This window comes from Chionomys nivalis, chromosome 5 (assembly GCF_950005125.1).
Source record: "Chionomys nivalis chromosome 5, mChiNiv1.1, whole genome shotgun sequence".
Taxonomy (NCBI): Eukaryota; Metazoa; Chordata; class Mammalia; order Rodentia; family Cricetidae; genus Chionomys; species Chionomys nivalis.
This window is the reverse complement of record NC_080090.1, coordinates 65045839-65065309: the sequence shown is the minus strand read 5'-3', so window position 1 is coordinate 65065309 and position 19471 is coordinate 65045839. Positions and strand designations below refer to the sequence as shown.

General features: G+C 37.8%; 1 protein-coding gene across 5 annotated transcripts in view; it reads right to left on the bottom strand.

Annotated features, from left to right (window-relative positions):
• Cep350 (centrosomal protein 350) overlaps positions 1–19471 on the bottom strand; it is a 156368-nt gene that overhangs the window by 32107 nt on the left and 104790 nt on the right. For 3 of the 5 annotated variants that reach the window (XM_057769111.1, XM_057769113.1, XM_057769112.1), the window contains 4 exons: positions 13252–13451; positions 10839–11047; positions 5801–5945; positions 1638–1798 (listed from right to left, as the gene is read on the bottom strand). In XM_057769111.1, coding sequence (XP_057625094.1) covers positions 1638–1798; positions 5801–5945; positions 10839–11047; positions 13252–13451 — 715 coding nt within the window. Of the gene's footprint in view, positions 1–1637; positions 1799–5800; positions 5946–10838; positions 11048–13251; positions 13452–14511; positions 14635–19471 lie in introns of all 5 variants that reach the window. The other 2 variants (XM_057769109.1, XM_057769110.1) reach the window with 1 other exon arrangement.

Below are 19471 nucleotides of genomic sequence, written 5' to 3'. Positions count from 1 at the left end.
AGCACGGCCACTGTGTCTCTGCTGCTGTGGGTCAGGTTAAATCTGAACTCCCATTTCTACTTCAGTCTCCTAAAGCTAACTATAGGAATGTCTGACTAACCTGGACCTGGTCATTTATTATAACCACTTTTCTAACTTTGAAACACCATGTAAGTTCTGATGCTGGCTATCTCCAAGTGATGTACCTGTGCAAATGTTTATTCCACATTTATTAACAGGCCTATTTTCATGGAAAGATATAAAATTCAGAATAAGAAATAAAATCCTGCCTTTATCATCTATGGGTTGTGTGTCCCTGGATAGGTCCTTAATCTTATTTAAACTCAGTTTTCTTATCTGTGAAACAGTGGTAACAACTTATCACTATGAGGATTAAATAAAAAAATACATTCAATTACCTGAGTTCCCCACATACAAAAATAGTCATCTAAATAGGGGAAAAATTGTGTTAAACAACAAAGATCAATAGGTAAAAATCAAAAGGAAGAAAAACTTGTGGCTCAACACAACAATGCACTTTCTCCCATTTGGGTAACTTAAAGGCCAAACAGTTTCAACTGTTCTGAAAATGTGAAAGTGTCCAGATCTGGACAGTTCTCTCTGGCAGGGGCCTGAGAACAGACTCTTGTGATTTAGGAGGTTCAGATGGATGCCATGATAAATACTATGATTCACAACAACTAGGCCGGCTCAGCAAGGGAGAGGCTGGGGGAAGGAAGGAACAAACCAACTTGAAAGTGAGAGAGACAGAGGGAAAGAGAAGAGGAGAGGGACACAGACAGACTGAGATTTGTAGAAAACCACCAGAGGAAGTAATAACTAAGAGACCATACAGATAATACGGGTAAGAGGGCTTAAAATTCCTAGCTAGAACCCTAGACTGTAGCAGCAGGAACATAAGGAAACCAAAAGGAACTGGTAAAAGAACAATCAGTGGGAACTGGGACTGCAGAAGAAACAGAAGGAGGACATCAGCAAAAGCAGACTTCTAGTGTCAGGTAGAATATGGAAGGGTGCGAGAGCTTAGGAAGAAATCCAACTTACAGCTGTTATTTAGGAACTGTCCTAAATTAGCTCAAGGATTTTAATAATTGTGTGGCCTACTTGCAAGAAAAAAAGATGACAACAATTTTAATACCTAGATCTGTTTATCTTTTTCATCCTAATATTTTTTTTAAAGCAAAGAGCTTTTTTTTTTTTTAAGATTTATTTATTATGTATACAACATTCTGCCTCCATGTATGTCCGCACGCCAGAGGAGGGCGCCAGATCTCATTACAGATGGTTATGAGCCACCATGTGGTTGCTGGGAATTGAACTCAGGACCTCTGGAAGAGCAGCCAGTGCTCTTAACCACTGAGCCATCTCTCCAGCCCTCATCTTAATATTTTTAAGAGAATATGAATAATCTTTATCACAATTATAATCTTAATCAGAAGTGTAGTTTAGTATTTTAATTCAATATTTTAATATTTAGCTTAACATTTTGGATATCTTCAGATTCATTTTTAAAGATGAAAAAATATTATAGTACATGACTACTGAAAAATCTCATCCACTACCTTATTAAGAGCACTGCAGACACTTGAGCTTCACCTGTGAACTAACCTGGGCAGGTGGCCCACTCCCCATCTCACCTCCAGCTGTCTGATCAAACTGGCTTCCTGGGCTTTTAGCCTCTCCTTTTGTCTTTTTCTCTGCTCCTTCTTCAGCTGCTCCACAACTGATCTCCTTTTCCGCAGCTCATCCTTCAGAGCTCTGATCCTACCTTCAATGTCACTCTGGTCAGATGGAGTTTCTGAAAGATATGAAATATTTTCATTAATCTAAACAAAGAAATCAGTAACTAATAAAGAAAAGTTGTAATACTTAAAGTCAATATTTAGGGGCTGGAGAGACGGCTCAGCGGTTAAGAACTCTGACTGTTCTTCCAGAGGACCCGGGTTCAATTCCCAGCAACCACACGGCAACTAAAACTATCTGAAAATCCAGTTCCAGGGGATCTGACATCTTCACACCAATTCACATAAAATAAAGTTAAATAAACCATAAAAAATTATTCTTTGTAAAAAAATAAAGTCAATATTTAAAATTTAAAAAGTTGAGCTTCTGAAAAATGTTATTAATAAAATGTGAGTGTAGTTTTCCATAGTCTTTTTTCTTTAGTTTTCCTCATTATTTTCTAATTTCTAATATTACTATTTGTTTATTTTTAATTTATTTTATTCTTGTAAAATAAATGTGTATGTGTATGTATATATAATTTGTGTGCATGAGTTTGGGTACACATATGGAAGCCAGGGAACAACTTTTGGGAGTTGGTTCTCTCCTTCCATTGTGGTGGGTTCCTGGGATTGAACTCAGGTTGTCAGCCTTGTGAAGAAAGCATTCTTAACCCAGTAAACTTGTCAGCTCAGGATTTGAAACTATAAATAGATGTTGAAAAACCCTATCTTAGCAAGATACATAGTTTAATTTTAAATTTGTATATTAGTGAAATTTGAACCTTCTATAAAAAATTACTTCTGGTAGCAAAACAGTCATACAATTATCCTTAGATATTAACGCATGCTGTCATATTTTTAAAGCCAAATTAGGATAAAACTAAATTTTATTTTTATTTTCAAATTGTGACTCATTAGCTGAGTTTTATTATAACGTAAAAAAAAAGAAAAATATACCCTATTTTAATTTTTCTTTGAAAGCTTTTAAAATTACTAAAATGAAGCTAGTTACATTTTTTTTCTCCCCAGTAGTTTACATCCACACATGAGAGATGCAATCATGGCAACATCATAAGAAAGCAATCATTATAACGTGTCCTACGTAGGGATGACAACAAACAGGCACCACTGCTTACTTCACTGCTCAGAAATCACACAGTGACTATTTCTTCTCACACCTCTTGAATCACACAATGACTGCATCTCCACACACAAAATAACCTTGCAAAAACAACACTATCAGACAGAAACCTCAAGATTAAGATGCAAGCCGGGTGATGGTGGCGCATGCCTTTAATCCCAGCACTCAGGAGGCAGAGGCAGGCGGATCTCTATGAGTTCGAGACCAGCCTGGTCTACAGAGCTAGTTCCGGGACAGGCTCCAAAGCCACAGAGAAACCCTGTCTCGGAAAAAAAAAAAAAAAAAAAGATTAAGATGCATACTGTTCCACCTTGACACTAGGTTTCTATCAGGTACTTCAGATTAAGTTACCTAAGAACAACAGAGCTCACTGAAATGCAAATGATCACTGTCTCTTTAAAATGGTGTGATCCAAATATCTCGGCTACAAAGAAAAGCTAAGTTCCTATGATTACTTTACTGACTTAACACCATACTAAAAAGGAAGCAGTGATAAGTAGTAGTGATAAGCACCTTCTTCAGATGCTTTCTCTTAATTTTGAAAGAAATGAACTGGTTTTAGGTTGGAAACTCTAAGTGCTTGGGGCTAGGTTTATACTCCTTCAACCAATGGTTCTAGTGTGGAGCCCTACAGTCTCGGTTAAAAAACACCATCTTTCCTAAAATCAAATACAAACCTCTAATCCTCTAGTCTGATGAGTTACATGTGCCTAAACCAAGAATGATGGCACATGCCGTAAGCCCCAATCTCAGGAAGTGGAACTAGGCGGCCAGCCTGAGCTACAGGACATCCTGTCTGATAAACCAAGACCTACATGCCCTTGAAGCCTGAGATGTTGCCTTGTGAAGCGTAGGAGACTACACTTAAACTTTGCTCTCCAGATAATTTTACATCAATGTATTTATATTTAAAATGGAATGTCAGTTCTGATGCGATAATAAAATTAATTTTATAGTCTATGATTATGAAGAATTAATAACAACTGATTAAAAAAACCTGGGAGTTTTTAGATGAAAAAACTTGAAAAATATTTGTATTTTCAATTACTGAAAAAAACTAAAGGAAAACAAATGCGTGGCAATAAGAGGCTGATGGGGTTCACTACAGAGCTGCCTTCGGCTACCACAACACACAGTCCTTACCAACAAGACAATCTTTCTAGAGATTTTTTTTTGAAACCAAGCAACTCTCTAGGTGAATATTATTTTCATGAAACGCTCTGCCATAAACATTTTTTGAGAAGAGAAGGGATGAGAAGAGGCAGGCAAACGACACTTGAATTTGTCAAGATAAGTAAAGTGTGGACAGAGCGGTTTGCTGAGGTTTCTGACTCCCTCTCAGAGGCTGACTGTATTGACTTGGTTGGTAACAGGGTTCCCCTTCACTCACTGGCATTACTTAACCCCACCACATTAAAATGGACCACATCTTCAAATACTGTTTATCATAATTTCCTCAGGAAGCACTACATCTCATCTATAATTTAGAAATCTCAGCTTTTTTTCTAAAATTACTTTTTCTTACTTAAGTGCTAACAATAAACTATCTCATAAGTACCACTGATCTTCAACAAATAACTCATGCAAAGGTGCCATCTTGTTGCTTCCAGTGGAAAAGATAATCTAGTATGGGAACACACTTGAAGCACACATCAGTAAGGAGCAGATCCAGAGCAGGAAGCCATGTCTCCAAGTGCACACCAAGTTTATGTCTACTGACTGTATTCTACCAGAGCACACTAGTACTGTCTGCATTAGAACATGTAAAAACAAACTGATACAAATATTAATAGCTGTACAAAAATAACATAAAAGATAATTTCAACTGTTTGACCTGATAATTCTATTACTATCAATCTATCAGATTTCAAAAACATTGTATATATTTCTTAAAAAATTATTTACAATTGTGAAAAATTTAAGAAAATCTAGATAACCATCATCAGGAAAACAGCTGAAGTATGGTACATTACCTCCCCTTTAAACATGTATGTGTGTGGGTAACACTGCATGTGTTTATGGAGGCCAAGGGTCCACCTTGGGTGTTTTTCTTCAGGATCTGCCTATCTCCACTTCCCAGCGCCAGTATTACTGCCACTTACCGCCATGCCCATTTCCTTTATACCTGGGTTCTAGGAACTGAACTGAGGTCTTCACACTTGCAACAAGTACGTCCCTGACTAAGCTACTTCCTTAGCCCGCCTTCTCTCACAACAACTAAACCATTTCTACTAAAAAATAAATCCACTCGAATGACCTCAAATGGCAATATATATGTTTATTAATATAATTAATATGGCAATACTCAATATTGCATTAATTTTCCTCATAATTCTCATTCACACAGCATCGTTTCCCCTTTAGATATGTTTCCTGTGGACAACAAACTTCTGAAGCCTTGCAGGGTAGAAGCTCTTCAGTCTTTCAAAATAGTATCCAACAGAGACATGAACAGGAAAAGGCATAAGAAAACAGTTATTCCTTCTCTACATTGCTCCTTTGATATTTGTGCCATCCTTTCCCACAACTTTCTATCTTCATGGTTTATCAATAACTCATTGAAAAAAATCAATAAATACCCTCCACATGAAATAAACAGTGCCCATGAGGCCCTGGTGTTACAACCTGCTCCCCAGTTCCATCCCGGCCTGGTGGGCCAAGCCCAGCTACCAGCTATGTTGCACAAGTACGACACACTGAAAACACAAAGGCGGTGTTGGACACAGAAAAAAGGAAAGAAATCTTGATGAAATAAATGTTTATTAACACAGGAGAAGTTAGTGGAATTAAGGATATAATTATCAACTATAATCCCTGAGCAAGAAAAAGCCTATACAAATGCACCCAAGGATAACGGAGTACTAGCACACGGATGCATCAAGTTTCTTAAAGAGAACTCAACAGTAACAACAAAAGAAACTCACTGCACCCTTACCTGACTGTGTCACAGACAGTGATTCATCTGACCAACTGTAACAGGGCTGATGAGACTTGACAGAAAGGTGACAGTGTCCTTCGGTCCTATGACTTCCTTTGCTAGACTCTTGCTTTGACACAGATAAACAACTTTTGGGAGGAGACTGTTCAAACAGAAAACCAAGCAGGAATTATTCTGTCATACAACTGTGAACTTATATTTAAAATACATTCGATAACATTTTCATATCAAATAAACATGGAATTTAGTGATATACATAATAGATTGAATATATTAAATTTTAACACAACTTTATATAATTTCACAAAAGGTTAAAAAAGCTTACTAATTCTACTGAAGACCTTTTCTTTTTCTTCAACTCAATTCCTTTCTTTCAAAAAATTATTGATTTTAGACGGGCGTGGTAACGCATGCCTTTAATTCCAGCACTTGGGAGGCAGAGGCAGGTAGATCTCTGTGAGTTCGAGGCCAGCCTCGTCTATAAGAGCGAGGTCCAGGACAGGCTCAATAATACAGGAAAACCCTGTCTCAACAAACAAACAGACAAACAAATCCCAGCACTAGGGAAGTGGAGACAGAGTGATAAGGCTGGACAGAGAGGAATATAAGGTGGGAGGAGACTGGAGCTCAGTGCAGTCGGAGGAGGCAGTCTGAGGACAGGATCGCCCTGTCTTTGAGCAGTGGTAGAGGTGAAAGGTCTCTCTAGTGTCTGGCCACACTGCTTCTCTGATCCTTCAGCTTTCACCCCGATATCTGACTCTAGGTTTAATTTATTAAGACTAATTAGAATTAATGCTACAACTTTAACTCAATTTTTGATAAGCTTAAAAATACTGGGTTTCATTATATTTTTATACTTTAAGCCAGGTTCTCACTCCGGAGCTCAGGTGGCCTAGAGATCACTATGTAGCCCATACTGGCCTAACTTGTGCCAATCACCCTGCCTTGCATCTGAGTGCTGGAATACAGTCATGAACAACCACACCTGGCTAACTTGTGGCCATCACCCTGCCTTGCATCTGAGTGCTGGAATGCAGTCATGAACAACCACACCTGGCTAACTTGTGGCCATCACCCTGCCTTGCATCTGAGTGCTGGAATACAGTCATGAACAACCACACCTGGCTAATTTTACTTTCATGTTTTGTTTTGTTTGGGGGGGGGGGGTAGGGAGGTAGGGTGGGAACCTAATTTTTCTTAACGACAGAAAACAAGTTATGAAATAACATGCTTTAAGCAATTATAGTAAATTACAAATGGCTAAGATGTTAGCGATATTTACTCTCCTTATCCACTTAATTAAAAATTACTAAATACGTACTATTTTTATGGGAGGATAGAACAAAATGGTGTGAGACTGTCCACAAAGTATAGATAATTTTACTTTCCAAAAAAGGCAAAGTTCCTGCCCTGCCATCAAGGGAAGTGAAAATTGCTGACCTGAGTCCTGTCACCACCACTTTCTATCCCTGGGACTTTGGACAAGTCTTTATAAGAAAATATTGTTTTTAGACTTGGTTATTTAATTTTCTGTGTATGAGTGTTCCACTGTGTATGTAAATGCATCACTGTGTACCTTGTGCCTGCGAAGACAGAGGACATCAAATCTCCTGCAACTGGAGAAGGTTGTGAGTTACCATGGGGGTGCTGGGAACTAAGCTCGAGTCTTCTGTAAGCGCCCTCAACCACTGAGCCATCTCTCCAGACCCTCACAATAGTTTTAACCTGCTGATCTTCAGAACGGGGATTTACAGTGTCACCTACTTTCTAAGGCTGTTGTGAGGATTAACTGAGGTCATGCATGTCAGGTACTTAGTATACTACCTGTACCTGATACGTATAAACGCTACTTTTTAGTATAAAAATCTACCTTAGTACATCACTTGTTTTAATTTCCTTTACACATTTTCTTCAGAAAGAAAAATACCTAATTTTTTAGTATTCAATTAATTTTGTGATTAAAAGGTAGAAGCTAACACATTTATAGAACTTAGAAATTAATAAAACTGTGTTCAAATGCAGTTCAGTTCCACAAGCATTATGCTATAAGTAATTACCTATACAATAAGCTTATTATCACCATACAATAATTTCAAAAACATTAGCATAAAAATGAGAAGTCTTCTGTACTCTAAAAGCATTTTCTAAGTCTGTGCAAAAGAATATTAGCAATGTAGTATTTTCAGCATAACATGGAATCAACTCTGCATTAACAACCAAAAATTTCTCTGCTAAATCTTTCAGGTACAATAATGTTATACACAAGAATCTGACTAACCTTTCAATAAGGAATCATACAACTAATTCTTCACATCCATACTAAAAATGAGGATTTTGAGCTGGAGAGATGGCTCGGGGATTAAGAACACTGGCTGTTCTTGCATAGGACCTAGGTTCAATACCCAGTATCCACAGCAGCTTATCACTGTCTGTAACTCCAGTTTCAGTAGCCAATGTCCTTTTCTGGCTTCCTTGAATACCAGGCATACAAATGGTACAGACATATCTGCCAGCAAAACATCCATACACATAACATAATAATTTAAAGACAAAATTCTAACTATACATATCCCTACCCATATTTTTAAACATAATGAGGTTTTAACATGGGCCAGTAAGATGGCTGCAAATAAAAGCACTTGTTGCCAATCCTACAACCTGAGTTCAACTGCTGGAACCCACATACGTGGTTTACAGGAGAAAACTGACTTCTACAAGTTGTCTTCTGATTTTCACATGCAGACATACACACAAGTACATATGTAACTTTCTTTCTCAATAAAGAAGCATTTGTTAGTATTTCATATTTTTATGCTGATGTCTTAATCTCCCAGAAATCAATCTGAAAAGCAGGGGAGTTTCTTTCTTGAATTTTTAACTTTCCATTAAGTAAAATCTTAAAACATACCTAAGTGTCTTTGCTGTACTTTAGTTAATAATTGCTAATTCATAGTCAGAATAAGAGTGATCATTTTATGTCTTTAAAATATCTGAAATGAACAGTTTTCACTTACTATATTGGGCATTACATTTTATGTATTTTCTTTTATTCTATACTTAGCCCAACAAAGAAAGTATTACCCGATTCAGCAAGGCTTGCAGACTTGGAAATTGCTGCTTTCATCTGTAATTTCACTTGTGCAGTAACAGCACAACAGGTGACATCTCCCTATTACCATGCATTTTCATGTAATGTGTACATGGAATCTCATGATTACATCTGTCTTATGGGCACATATATCTGTGGATGGTCAGAAAGATGACTTTTCATTTAGTTATATAATTTTAATGTACAGAATATATACTGGGACATGCTTCATAACTAGATGTATTTGTCCCATGAGAACTGTGGACACTTAAAGGCCTGCCCTGTTCCTTTTGCTCAGACTAACTGCACAATTAGCTCACTTAGTTCAAACTACACTAAAGGTTTTTGTAAATAGCTCTTAAGTTTAAAACTTTACAGCTGTGCACAAGGTCGGATCACAGATGTCCAGCCAAGGTTGCTACACAAGCACCCAAAGAAAAGCATGCCAATTCTTCACTTGCCAAGTTTGCTGACAATAGACCTATGTCTCAAAGTCTGTCTCTGGACACTGTGTCCCTCCACCCCTCCACCCCCGGTCTGGTCACATCTGGTCATAGTCTCACTCTGTAACCTTGGAACCTTGTGTTGCCATGGCAATGGCTCTGCTCCCTATTGCTCACCCTGTGAATGTGCTTTTGACCAATGAGGTAACTCTTGTAATTTTATTGCTTCAAGGCTCCTGTAAGGAGAAAAGTTTTTGGACTAGAGAAGAAGAAGAAGCTGGAATAAGCTAGGAGAAATTAGAAGTAGGGCAGGAGAATTAGAATAGAAAGTAGAACAATAAAAAAAAATGATTCAAAAAAGCACATGTGAGAAAGTTCATTCACCCTTAGAAAAAGTCCTTTTCACTTGCTATGCATCCATTCTGAATCTGGAAGAGAATCTTAGAGCTGGACCCCAAAGGCTCTCATTACTCATCATGTTCCCACAAATAATCTTCATTACTGTGTGTGTATGTGTGTGTGTGTGTGTGTGTTTGTGTTTGAATGTGCACGCGTGCATGCACATGTGCCATGTGCTGGTTAGAGAAAATTTTGCAGGAGTCAGTTCTCTCCTTCCACCTTGAAGGTTCTAAGAATCAAGCTTAGGTCATCAAACTTGGCAGCTAACACCTTATTTCCCACTGAGCCATCTCTCTGTACCTATTAGACTTTAGAAATTTCTATCTGTGCTGACTAGTTTAACCTGACACATGCTAGAGTCATCGGAGAGAAGGAAAACCTCCTTAAGACTGGACTGTATGAAAGCCTGTAGGGTACTTCCTTAATTAGTGATTGATGGGGTCCAGCTCACTGTTCGGTACCACCCTGGGCTGGTGGTCCTGGGTTTGGAAAAAAATAGGTGGAGCAAGCCAGTAAGCAGCTCTCCTCCATGGCCTCTGCGTCAGCTCCTACCTCCAGGTTCCTGCCCTGACTTTCTCAGATGATGAACAATGATGTGGAATTATAAGCAAAATAAATTCTTTCCTCCCCAACTGGTTATGATGCTTTGTCACAGAAACAGTAATGCTATCTAAGTCACTACCTCTTTAATATTATTAGACTTGATAATGTGTAATTTCAACTGCTACTAAAGCTAAATTCATATACTTATAAAGATAAGCTTACTAAAAATTTTATTTCTCTTCAAATGTTAAACTCTGTATGTTACAAGTATGGTGATAATCAACGTTGCCATTATAACTATTAATAGCACCTTTTAGACAGATTTTTTTTTCCAAAGGAATTTTAAGGTACAAATAGGTACTGGGTGGTGGTGGCGCACACCTTTAATTCCAGTACACAGAAGGCAAAGGCAGGCAGATCTCTGTGAGTTCGAAACCAGCATGGTATACAGAGAAAGTTCCAGGACAACCAGGACTGTTACAATGAAAAACACTGTCTCAAAGGACCAAAAAAACAAAACAACAAAAAACAAACAAAAAGATATAAATAGGCATCAACTTACATGTTTACTAGGAGAGGTAGATTCCAGTTCCTGTGAAAAAACCATTTCCTCAGTAAGTATACTGAGATCTGGACTCCCAGGCTGTGCTTGTACCATAGATTCAGAAGGTAAACAGAGGACAGAAGGGCTGCCTAACTCTTCTGGAATACAATTTTCACTGTTTCTGTGAGAGTAGGAAGGTATCAGAGATTCCTCTTCACTTGTAAGTCCTGAAAACACAGGGTGAAAATGTCCAATCTTGGTCAATGAAGAAGTTAAATTTGTTACACTTTAGACTAGTTTCCAGCATAGAACCACAATACTTAATTAACATTTACTACTAAAGTCTGTTCATTAACTATTTTGGCTGACACCATTTGAGAGCAGATATTAACCAGTGATGATGACTGGCAACCTAAGTATGAGGGTATAGAACAATTATGATCCACAAACATACCCCCTTTGCAATGAAAATTGCTTCAGTCATTCATTGGTAAATAATTTAGTACCTGGTTGGTACAGACCTTCAATGTCATCAGGTGTGAACCCAACACCTCACTGTTTCCTCCCATTAACAGCTATTGGAGAGTTCCTCCTTTCTCTACAGTCGGCAAAGTTGATGGTGTCATGTCAACTTTCCATAAATGTATGGGTCTTTCTTGGGTTATCTGTTCATAGTCTATTAATTATACACAATGGAATTCACTATATTCTCATACATGTATATAACACATCAGATTCACCTATATCTTCTCTTGTTCTCTTCCTACTCTCACTGATCTTTTCTCTTCCCAACTAATTCTCCCATTTTCAAAATTTTTTACAAATGTATTTTTAGAAAAAATTATTTTTATATATGTGTACGTGTGTGTCTGTGTGAATGTGTCATGTCTGTGTGGGTACACAAGGAAGCCAGAGTAGGGCACTGGAGCCCTTGAAGCTGGAGTTAATCAGTCGTAAGACACCTGACAGGTGCCAGCAACAAAGCTTCAGTCCTGTGAAGGGCGGGAAGCACTCTGAGACACAGAGCCATCTCTCTAGCACTGCTCCTGCCCTGTCCCTTTAAAAGTGATTCCATTAATATAATCAGGGCTGCATGTAGGAGGATCACCGAGTAGGGTTTTGTTGATTTATTTGGTTAGTGTTGAGTCAAGGCTTCATATAGCCCAAGCTGGCTTCAAACTTACTGTGAAGCAGAAACTGACCTTGAACTTCTGATTATCCTGCCTACATTTTGGAGGCAGTCTTGTGCCATCAAATCTAGGTGCTGGGGGAGGAACCAAAGGCTTTATTCTAGACAAACATTCTAGCAGCTGAGTTACATCTTCAGCCCACAACTGAATTTCATTTTTTTGGATTTCCTAATCAATGATCTTGCTAAAGTCACTCATTATTCTAATAAAGTGAAAATCCTGGGTTTGTGTGTGTTTGTGCATGGCACATGTGCATACGTGTGTGAATGTGTAAAGGGGTACATGTGCACATGCATGTGTGTTATATACACCTGTGCACTCGTGTGGAAACTAGGAAAGGTCAGGTGTCCTCTATCACTCTCTGCCTCATTTCTTTGAGGCAAGGTCTCTTACTGAATCTGGAGCTAGCAGAGTCTCTGCCCCCCACCCCCAATCCTGGAATTACAAGTAAACATGAATGCATGCCCAGCTTTTTACATGGGTACTTAGATACAAACTTAGGTTCTTAAGATTATGAGACAAGCACTCTTACCCAATGCATCATCTCTCCAGAATCAAATTCTGGATTTTCTATGTGCATACCTTTATTAACTGTAAATAATTAGAATTTTGTATCTTCCACACACTCCATACTTAATTGTCCAAACTTTAATTGTTTTTCAGGCCCTACTGACCTACTTAGAACTTTCATACAATGCTTAATAAACATTTTCAAGGAGAAAAATTTTCTGTTTTAACACTAAATATTGTATCTGTTTTAAGTCTGAGGTTTTTTATTTTGTTTTGTATTAATACTATTTTCTTCTGTCAAGACAGCTCTTTTCCATATGTATTTTTATCTGAGATTTATGTACGTGATCCGAAGTCTTTTTCTGAATCTATGAAAGTGATCAAGTTATTTTTCCTCTTTAGATTAGATTTGTATGCATAGTATTTAGGACAGAGAAGAACAGTTTTTTTCCTTTCATGTTATTATTTTATGGATTTAGCATTGAAGTTATAAATTTATGTCATAAAGTGAGTTGAAAATGTATATCATTTTTATATTCTGTGGAAAGTAAAGAATTATACACCTGGGTTTTCCCTTTTTGGAAAGCTGAACATAAATGTTTATACTGGCAATAAATCACTTACATTTTCCTTAAAAGAGCACACCATTTATAACTGCATTGCCTTCTTCACTGTGAATTATTTCCATCAAAAAGAAATAAATATGTTACACTTTAGTTTGTATTTATTACCTTTCTGCTCTGTTCTTTGGTTCTCCAGTTCTTTCTTAGGAGTTTTGGGTTTTATTAGTTCTTTGTCCCAGGCAGCCAAAGCTTGTTTTTCCATTTGTCGAATTTCTGCTTCTTCTGCATCTAAACGCCGCTTCCATTCCAGGAGCTCCTCCGCATGCTGTCGTCGTTGCATTAGTTTTTGTTCCCGCTTTGTCAGAAACCTATGGTCACACCATGAAGAACAGTTAGAAAACCACACAGAGGCAGAGGTCACTTTAAAAGTCATTCATGCCTCACCAACAAGCTGTGCAGAAGCAGGGCATTCACACCCCTCTCTCCCTGAGAAAAGTTTGAAACGACAAAAGTACGATGAGCCAACTTACTGTTTTTAAATATGAGATTAGTGTTTCCTTATAAGAGGTGTCAGGGTAGTGAAGGAAAACTAGTGTAAATTCAAAAAAAAATCTAATACAGATTTCAACAAACTTGACTGGTACTGTTATTAAGTGACTTACATACTCGTTTTCATAGGGGGTTCTTTTTCACAAAATAGTATGTAAGGAATTTATTCTAAAAGCTCAGATTAGAAAACACACAAAACTCACAACAATAAAGACCAAAAGGAACTATAAAAACAAACCCCAAGTTTCCCAAATATGCAAGCAAGCAAGCAAACAAAAATGGTTATGTCTCCTTTTGATTTATATTTTGAAATTTGGGCTCTGCTTTTACCCAAGAAATGCAATGTCCAGTGACAGATCTTTTGTGTATGCAATAGTGAGCACCATTGGATGCCACACGCATATCAACTATTGACTCACTAAGTAAGAGGATGCATTAACTCCCTTGAGTCTCTCAATTTAACCTGATTTTTGACATTAGACCTTATTTTGGGCCTAAAGGATTTGGAGGAATTATTGATTTAGAAAAACCACTTTGGTCAGTTGGGAGGCTACTAATTAACTGTCCACAAACAGACGCTGTGCCTAGTGAACGGGCCGCTTTTATTACTGACATTAGATCTGCAATGACAGCTAACCAAGGAAAAGAATTCACACATCCAACAAGCAATAAAAAGCCAAGTGGAACTGACGCCTCCTCCTCAAATAATCATCATGTCATTTGTGTAGAAATAGTAGGATAAAGTCCATATGACATCGGACCAGGCCTCCAGCCTGCTATTAAACAAGCAAAAAAAGAAAAAAGAAAAAGCAAACAAAACAAACAAAAAGAACAGAGCATGCTCTATCGAAGAGTGCACTGAAAAAGGTGCAAAGTTACCTGACCAACTGGTTGTAGATATACAGCTGGAATTTGGGATGAAGGTTGGGAAAACAGACACTGAGAGAGGCCCAGTGGTGAGACGTAAAGACAGAGAAGAAGTAGTGAACAGGAGAGCAGTGTCTACAAAATAAGGAGGAAGATTTTAAAATCAAGAGATCAAGAGGCAGGAAGAATGAGAAAGGGAAAGCAAAAGAGTCTAATGAAGTCGTTCTGAATATTACATGCTACTCAGAAAAGCAAATCCTTTTGTGTGTCACACACAAACACATGTATTTATAGATCTTATCAATGAATTCCGAGTAAAAGTGTCTTCTTAAACATTGCTTAGCCATCGAGACAGGATTTCTCTGTGTAACAGTCCTGTCTTGGAACCTGTTTGGTAGACCAGGTTGGCCTTGACTCACTTGAGATCCACCTGCCTCTGCCTCCCAAGTGCTGGGATTAAAGGCGTGCGCCACCACTGCCTGGCAAGCAACTGACTTTTTTACCTGTACCTTATTGTGTACTTTAAGCTAAAGTACTGCGTTTGTCTTATTTAACCTTACCATTATGATCTAGCTTGAAAATAAAAATAAAATTCAGTAATCCAATTTACAGAATAATATCTTAACTCTGACAACATAAACTACTAACAATATACTGGACATATCCTGCTTTAAGTCTAACACAGGGCTACTTAAATAATAATATAGAAAATCAATACCCATTCTTTGAAATATCTGGATGCACAATTAGGAATAAAGTGAGGTAGTCTTAATAAATGCTGTCAGCAAAGAATGTTATGAACAGTTCAATCCTAAGGCTAAAGATAAGAAGATTCCATATATTAAAAGTCTTCCATGCAGAGGAAACTCGCGTTTCTTCTTTTGTAGTAGTAAACAGATCACACACATAGATACGGGACAAATGAGTCCAGTGATAGTTGGAAAGGCTAATCCTCTTTGACAGAGCATGCTCCTGTTCACATGCACACAACAGTGACTTGCAGAAAAGGCAACATTTCATTATTGCCTTGGAAGGGCAAGGATTAATATCAGTATGTCCCGGAAGTGAGAAAATCTAGGTGTAGATTCAGCCATGGGTTCTTTTTTGAAGGCAGATTTACCTTGTTCATACATGCCTTAGACAAAAGACTGTCTTTTTTTTTCTCCAAAAGATTTATTATGTATATGGTGTTCTGCCTGCAGGTCAGAAGAGGGAATCAATTCTCATTATAGATGGTTGTGAGCCATCATGTGGTTGCTAGGAATTGAACTCAGGACCTCTGGAGGAGCAGCCAGTGCTCCTACCCTCTGAGCTGTCTCTCCAGCCCCCTGAAGACTGTTTAACATTTGTTTCTCCACAGACAGCATTTCCTCACCCTATTCATCTACGCATACACATATAGTGCTCTTATATCTGGATTGCCTTGATTTCCTACACAGAACTTTAAGGATAAACATTCCTATAAATGTCAGAGAGACACTGCAACATCCCTTGCCATTCTTTATGAATGTACAACAAACTTTGATGCTAATTAAAAAATATTACACAAAATGAAATGCATTTTGGTTAAGGTTAAAAATTTAACCATAATGTTCAAATATCACCCATCCTTTTAAATGTAAATCTGATAACTGAATGTAAGACCTAGCATAGAAATTAAAATAGTATTGGAACACATAAAACAAGCTTTTTAAAAATGTATAGGTAAAATTTTTTTGTCCAACCCTTTAGAGAAAACAATTTTTCACTATCAGAACAAGAACTGATATTTGTCAATATAAAGATCAAACATATTCAAAATCTCTGTTAAAAATGAAGAACAAGAGAAATGACTAACATAAAATGAACAGTTTACAAAGAATGTAAGACATTATATTGAAACATCTCTCCAGAAATATGTTTCCTTATTTAATATAAATATATAACTAAAAGTGACCTTTACAACCTGGAAAAACCTTAGAATAATAAGACAGAGTACTTCACATTAGAGTTAATAATCCTTCAGGTAATTGTATGGGAATGATGAAAATGCATTGCTTTGAATTTAAGGCCAGCTGGGGTTACATAATTAGCTTTTTTTTTTTTTTAAAGAAAAAAGGGTCAAGAAAAGTCATTTATTTGAAATATAAATTTTACCAAGGGCATTACTATCAGTGAAACATTAAAGACAAAACTCTTTCATTGTAGCCCAAAGTATTATCATCACTTCAGAAAAATGTCATAAAAATCAATCCAGAAGGCTGACAGTTAGCAAGTCTAATCTTAAGTTTGTTACTAGGGCTTTAAACTGTTAATCTAACCTAAATTTACCAGAGTAGACACAGACTAACCTCATACACAAACTAGCACTTATTCTCCAGATGTTTATTGTGTTTAGAGACTGTCAACAGAGCTCTTACTGACAGAGTGCAGGGTCAATGAAGAACTTGCACCTGAAATCGTCTTCCTCCCAGCATGCACCAGTCAAAGGCATTTGGAAGAAAACAGAATGGGAGAAGGGTGAGTGTGCTGGGCAGTGTCTGTAGACTTGATACACTAATGTCTGAGAAGAGAAAGCCTCAACTAAGTAGATGCCTCCATCAGACTAATGGGCAAATCCATGGGTGACTGAAGTGGAAGAGCACAGCCCATTACGAGCAGTGACGCCACCAGGCAGGTGTTCCCGGGTTATATAAAAAACAAGGTGAGGAAGCCATGGAGAACAAGCAGTGTTCCCCCATGGTCTCTGCTTCATCTGTTCCTGCCTGAAATCCCTGTACCGACTTTCCTTTATGATAGACTGCAAGATGAGATTAACACTTTCCTGTAAAAGTTGCTTTGGTCATGGAATTTATCATAGCAAAAGAATGAAAACTAGGAAAGTAATAAAAAATTATTTCAACTTTGAAATCAAATGATTCCCTGAACAACGCAGCATGTTTCCATGTAGGAACAGAAAATCTTTATTATTAAAGGAACTGCTGTGGTTTGAATGTGCAGTATCCATACGCTTGTGTTTTCAATGCTCTTTTGAAGGCTATAGAGCCTACCTGGAAGAAGATGGTCACAACTTTTTTGTCCTTCTGCCATAGTGTAAACAGCTGCCTCATGTTCCAACCACCTCAGACAAGGTCACATACTTTGCCTATGATAATGAACTAAAATTTCTGATGCCATGAACCCAAACAAGCCTTTCTTCCCTTATGTTATCTCTACCGGGTATTTTCTCACTGTGATGAGAAAAGTATCTTTAAGGAGCATAAAAAAATTCTTTGAAAAATTCTCCCCAGTGTTAGGGAATCAAACATGGGGCCTTCTACATTCTACCACTGAGTTATATACTCTCTGCCTATATTTGAGACAGAGTCTTTGGTAGCCCACACTGGTTATGAACTTTTAATCCTTTGGCAGCATCTCCCAAGTGGTGGATAAAAGACATACAAAACCATACCCAGCCGAATAAATTCTTATCAAGTTATCCCATGATAATCAAGAGATATTCACATATATGTAGCATTCAAATACTCAGTTTACACTGCCTTTGTCTGTGTAGGGTTGGCAGTGTGTGCAAAGGCGTCTCTATCACTCTCTGCCATATATCCTTGAGACAGAGTCTCTCAATGACTCTGAGCTAGGTTATCAGCCAGCAGGCCCCAGCAGTTCTCCTGTCTGCTTCTCACAGCACTAGGGTTACAGGTATATGAACGACATTTTTATGTGGGTTCTGGGGATTTGAACTCAGGTCCTCATGCTTACATAACAAGCACTATGACCTGCAGAGTCATTACCTAGCCCTTTACTTTAGCTTTAATTATAAAATTTTGTTTTAAGCAGGGAAAATTAAGAGACATAGGAATGAAGTCCCTTATTCCTGTTAAAAATTGAGATAAATTGCACCAACAAGGTTATGAAGTAGGTTTATATTTTTACATTTGTTTATATAATGTTTATGTTTATATCTATACCTCTTGTGACCTATTTTACATAAAAAATTCCTATCTTTTTTGACTTATGTTTTTATTTTAGTAGTTCATGAACATCTTAACGTCTCATAAATAACCATCTCAATTCATTTACCAAAGAAAAATCTTTGAAATAAAAATTAAATGTACCAAGTCAGGGATGGTAGTACATGCCTTTCATGCCAGCACTTGGGAGGCAGAGGCAGGTAGATTTCTGTGAGTTGGAGGTCAACCTAGTCTCTGCTACAAAGTGAGTTCAAGGACAGCCAAAGCTACACAGTAAGACCCTATTTCCAAAACAAAACTAAAATATAAAAATATTCTTACTTAACCTTTTGAACAATTTAATGTAAGCCACCAAAATCATTTATATAGTTGAAACTCTTGAATTTTCTTTAAAGAGGAACTCTTAGAGCTGACTGTGCTGGGGTATACTTGTTATCACATTCAGCACCTATAACGCTAGGCAGGAGGATCAGGACTAATGTAACACAGTAAGCTCCAGGCCCAGCCTGTGTTACACAGTAAGCTCCAGGCCAAGTTAAGCTGCATTGGAAGATCTGTCTGGGGGTGCAGCAGCTTCATAAGACTGCCCCTTCCAAGAATCATTCAGAAGAGTGTAACTTCTTTTGTTCTTGGATCTGTTTTCTAAGTAGGCTTCTTAACACTTTGGGTTTCTCTTAGCATTTAGGGCTTCCTTACTCTTCCTCTAAAGCCCCCTAACTGCCTGTGGCTGCTTCTCAGCCATATGTCTGGCTTCCATGCCAGCTTCAAGTGCATGTCCCTTCTCTTTTCCATTCTCCAGGCAGCTGTTGGGATTTACATCTTGCCTGTTCTGGAGGCTTTTTTGTTTTGTTTTTAATTCTAATAAAATTCTTTGAACTTTACAAAAGAGCAGGGGGTGAGGAAGGCCCATGAGACGGCTCATTGGGAAACAGTACTTGTTGCCAAGTCTGAAGACCTCAGTTTGATATCTCAGATGGGTAGAAAGAACTCACTCCTACAGACTGTCCTCTGACTGCCACACACAT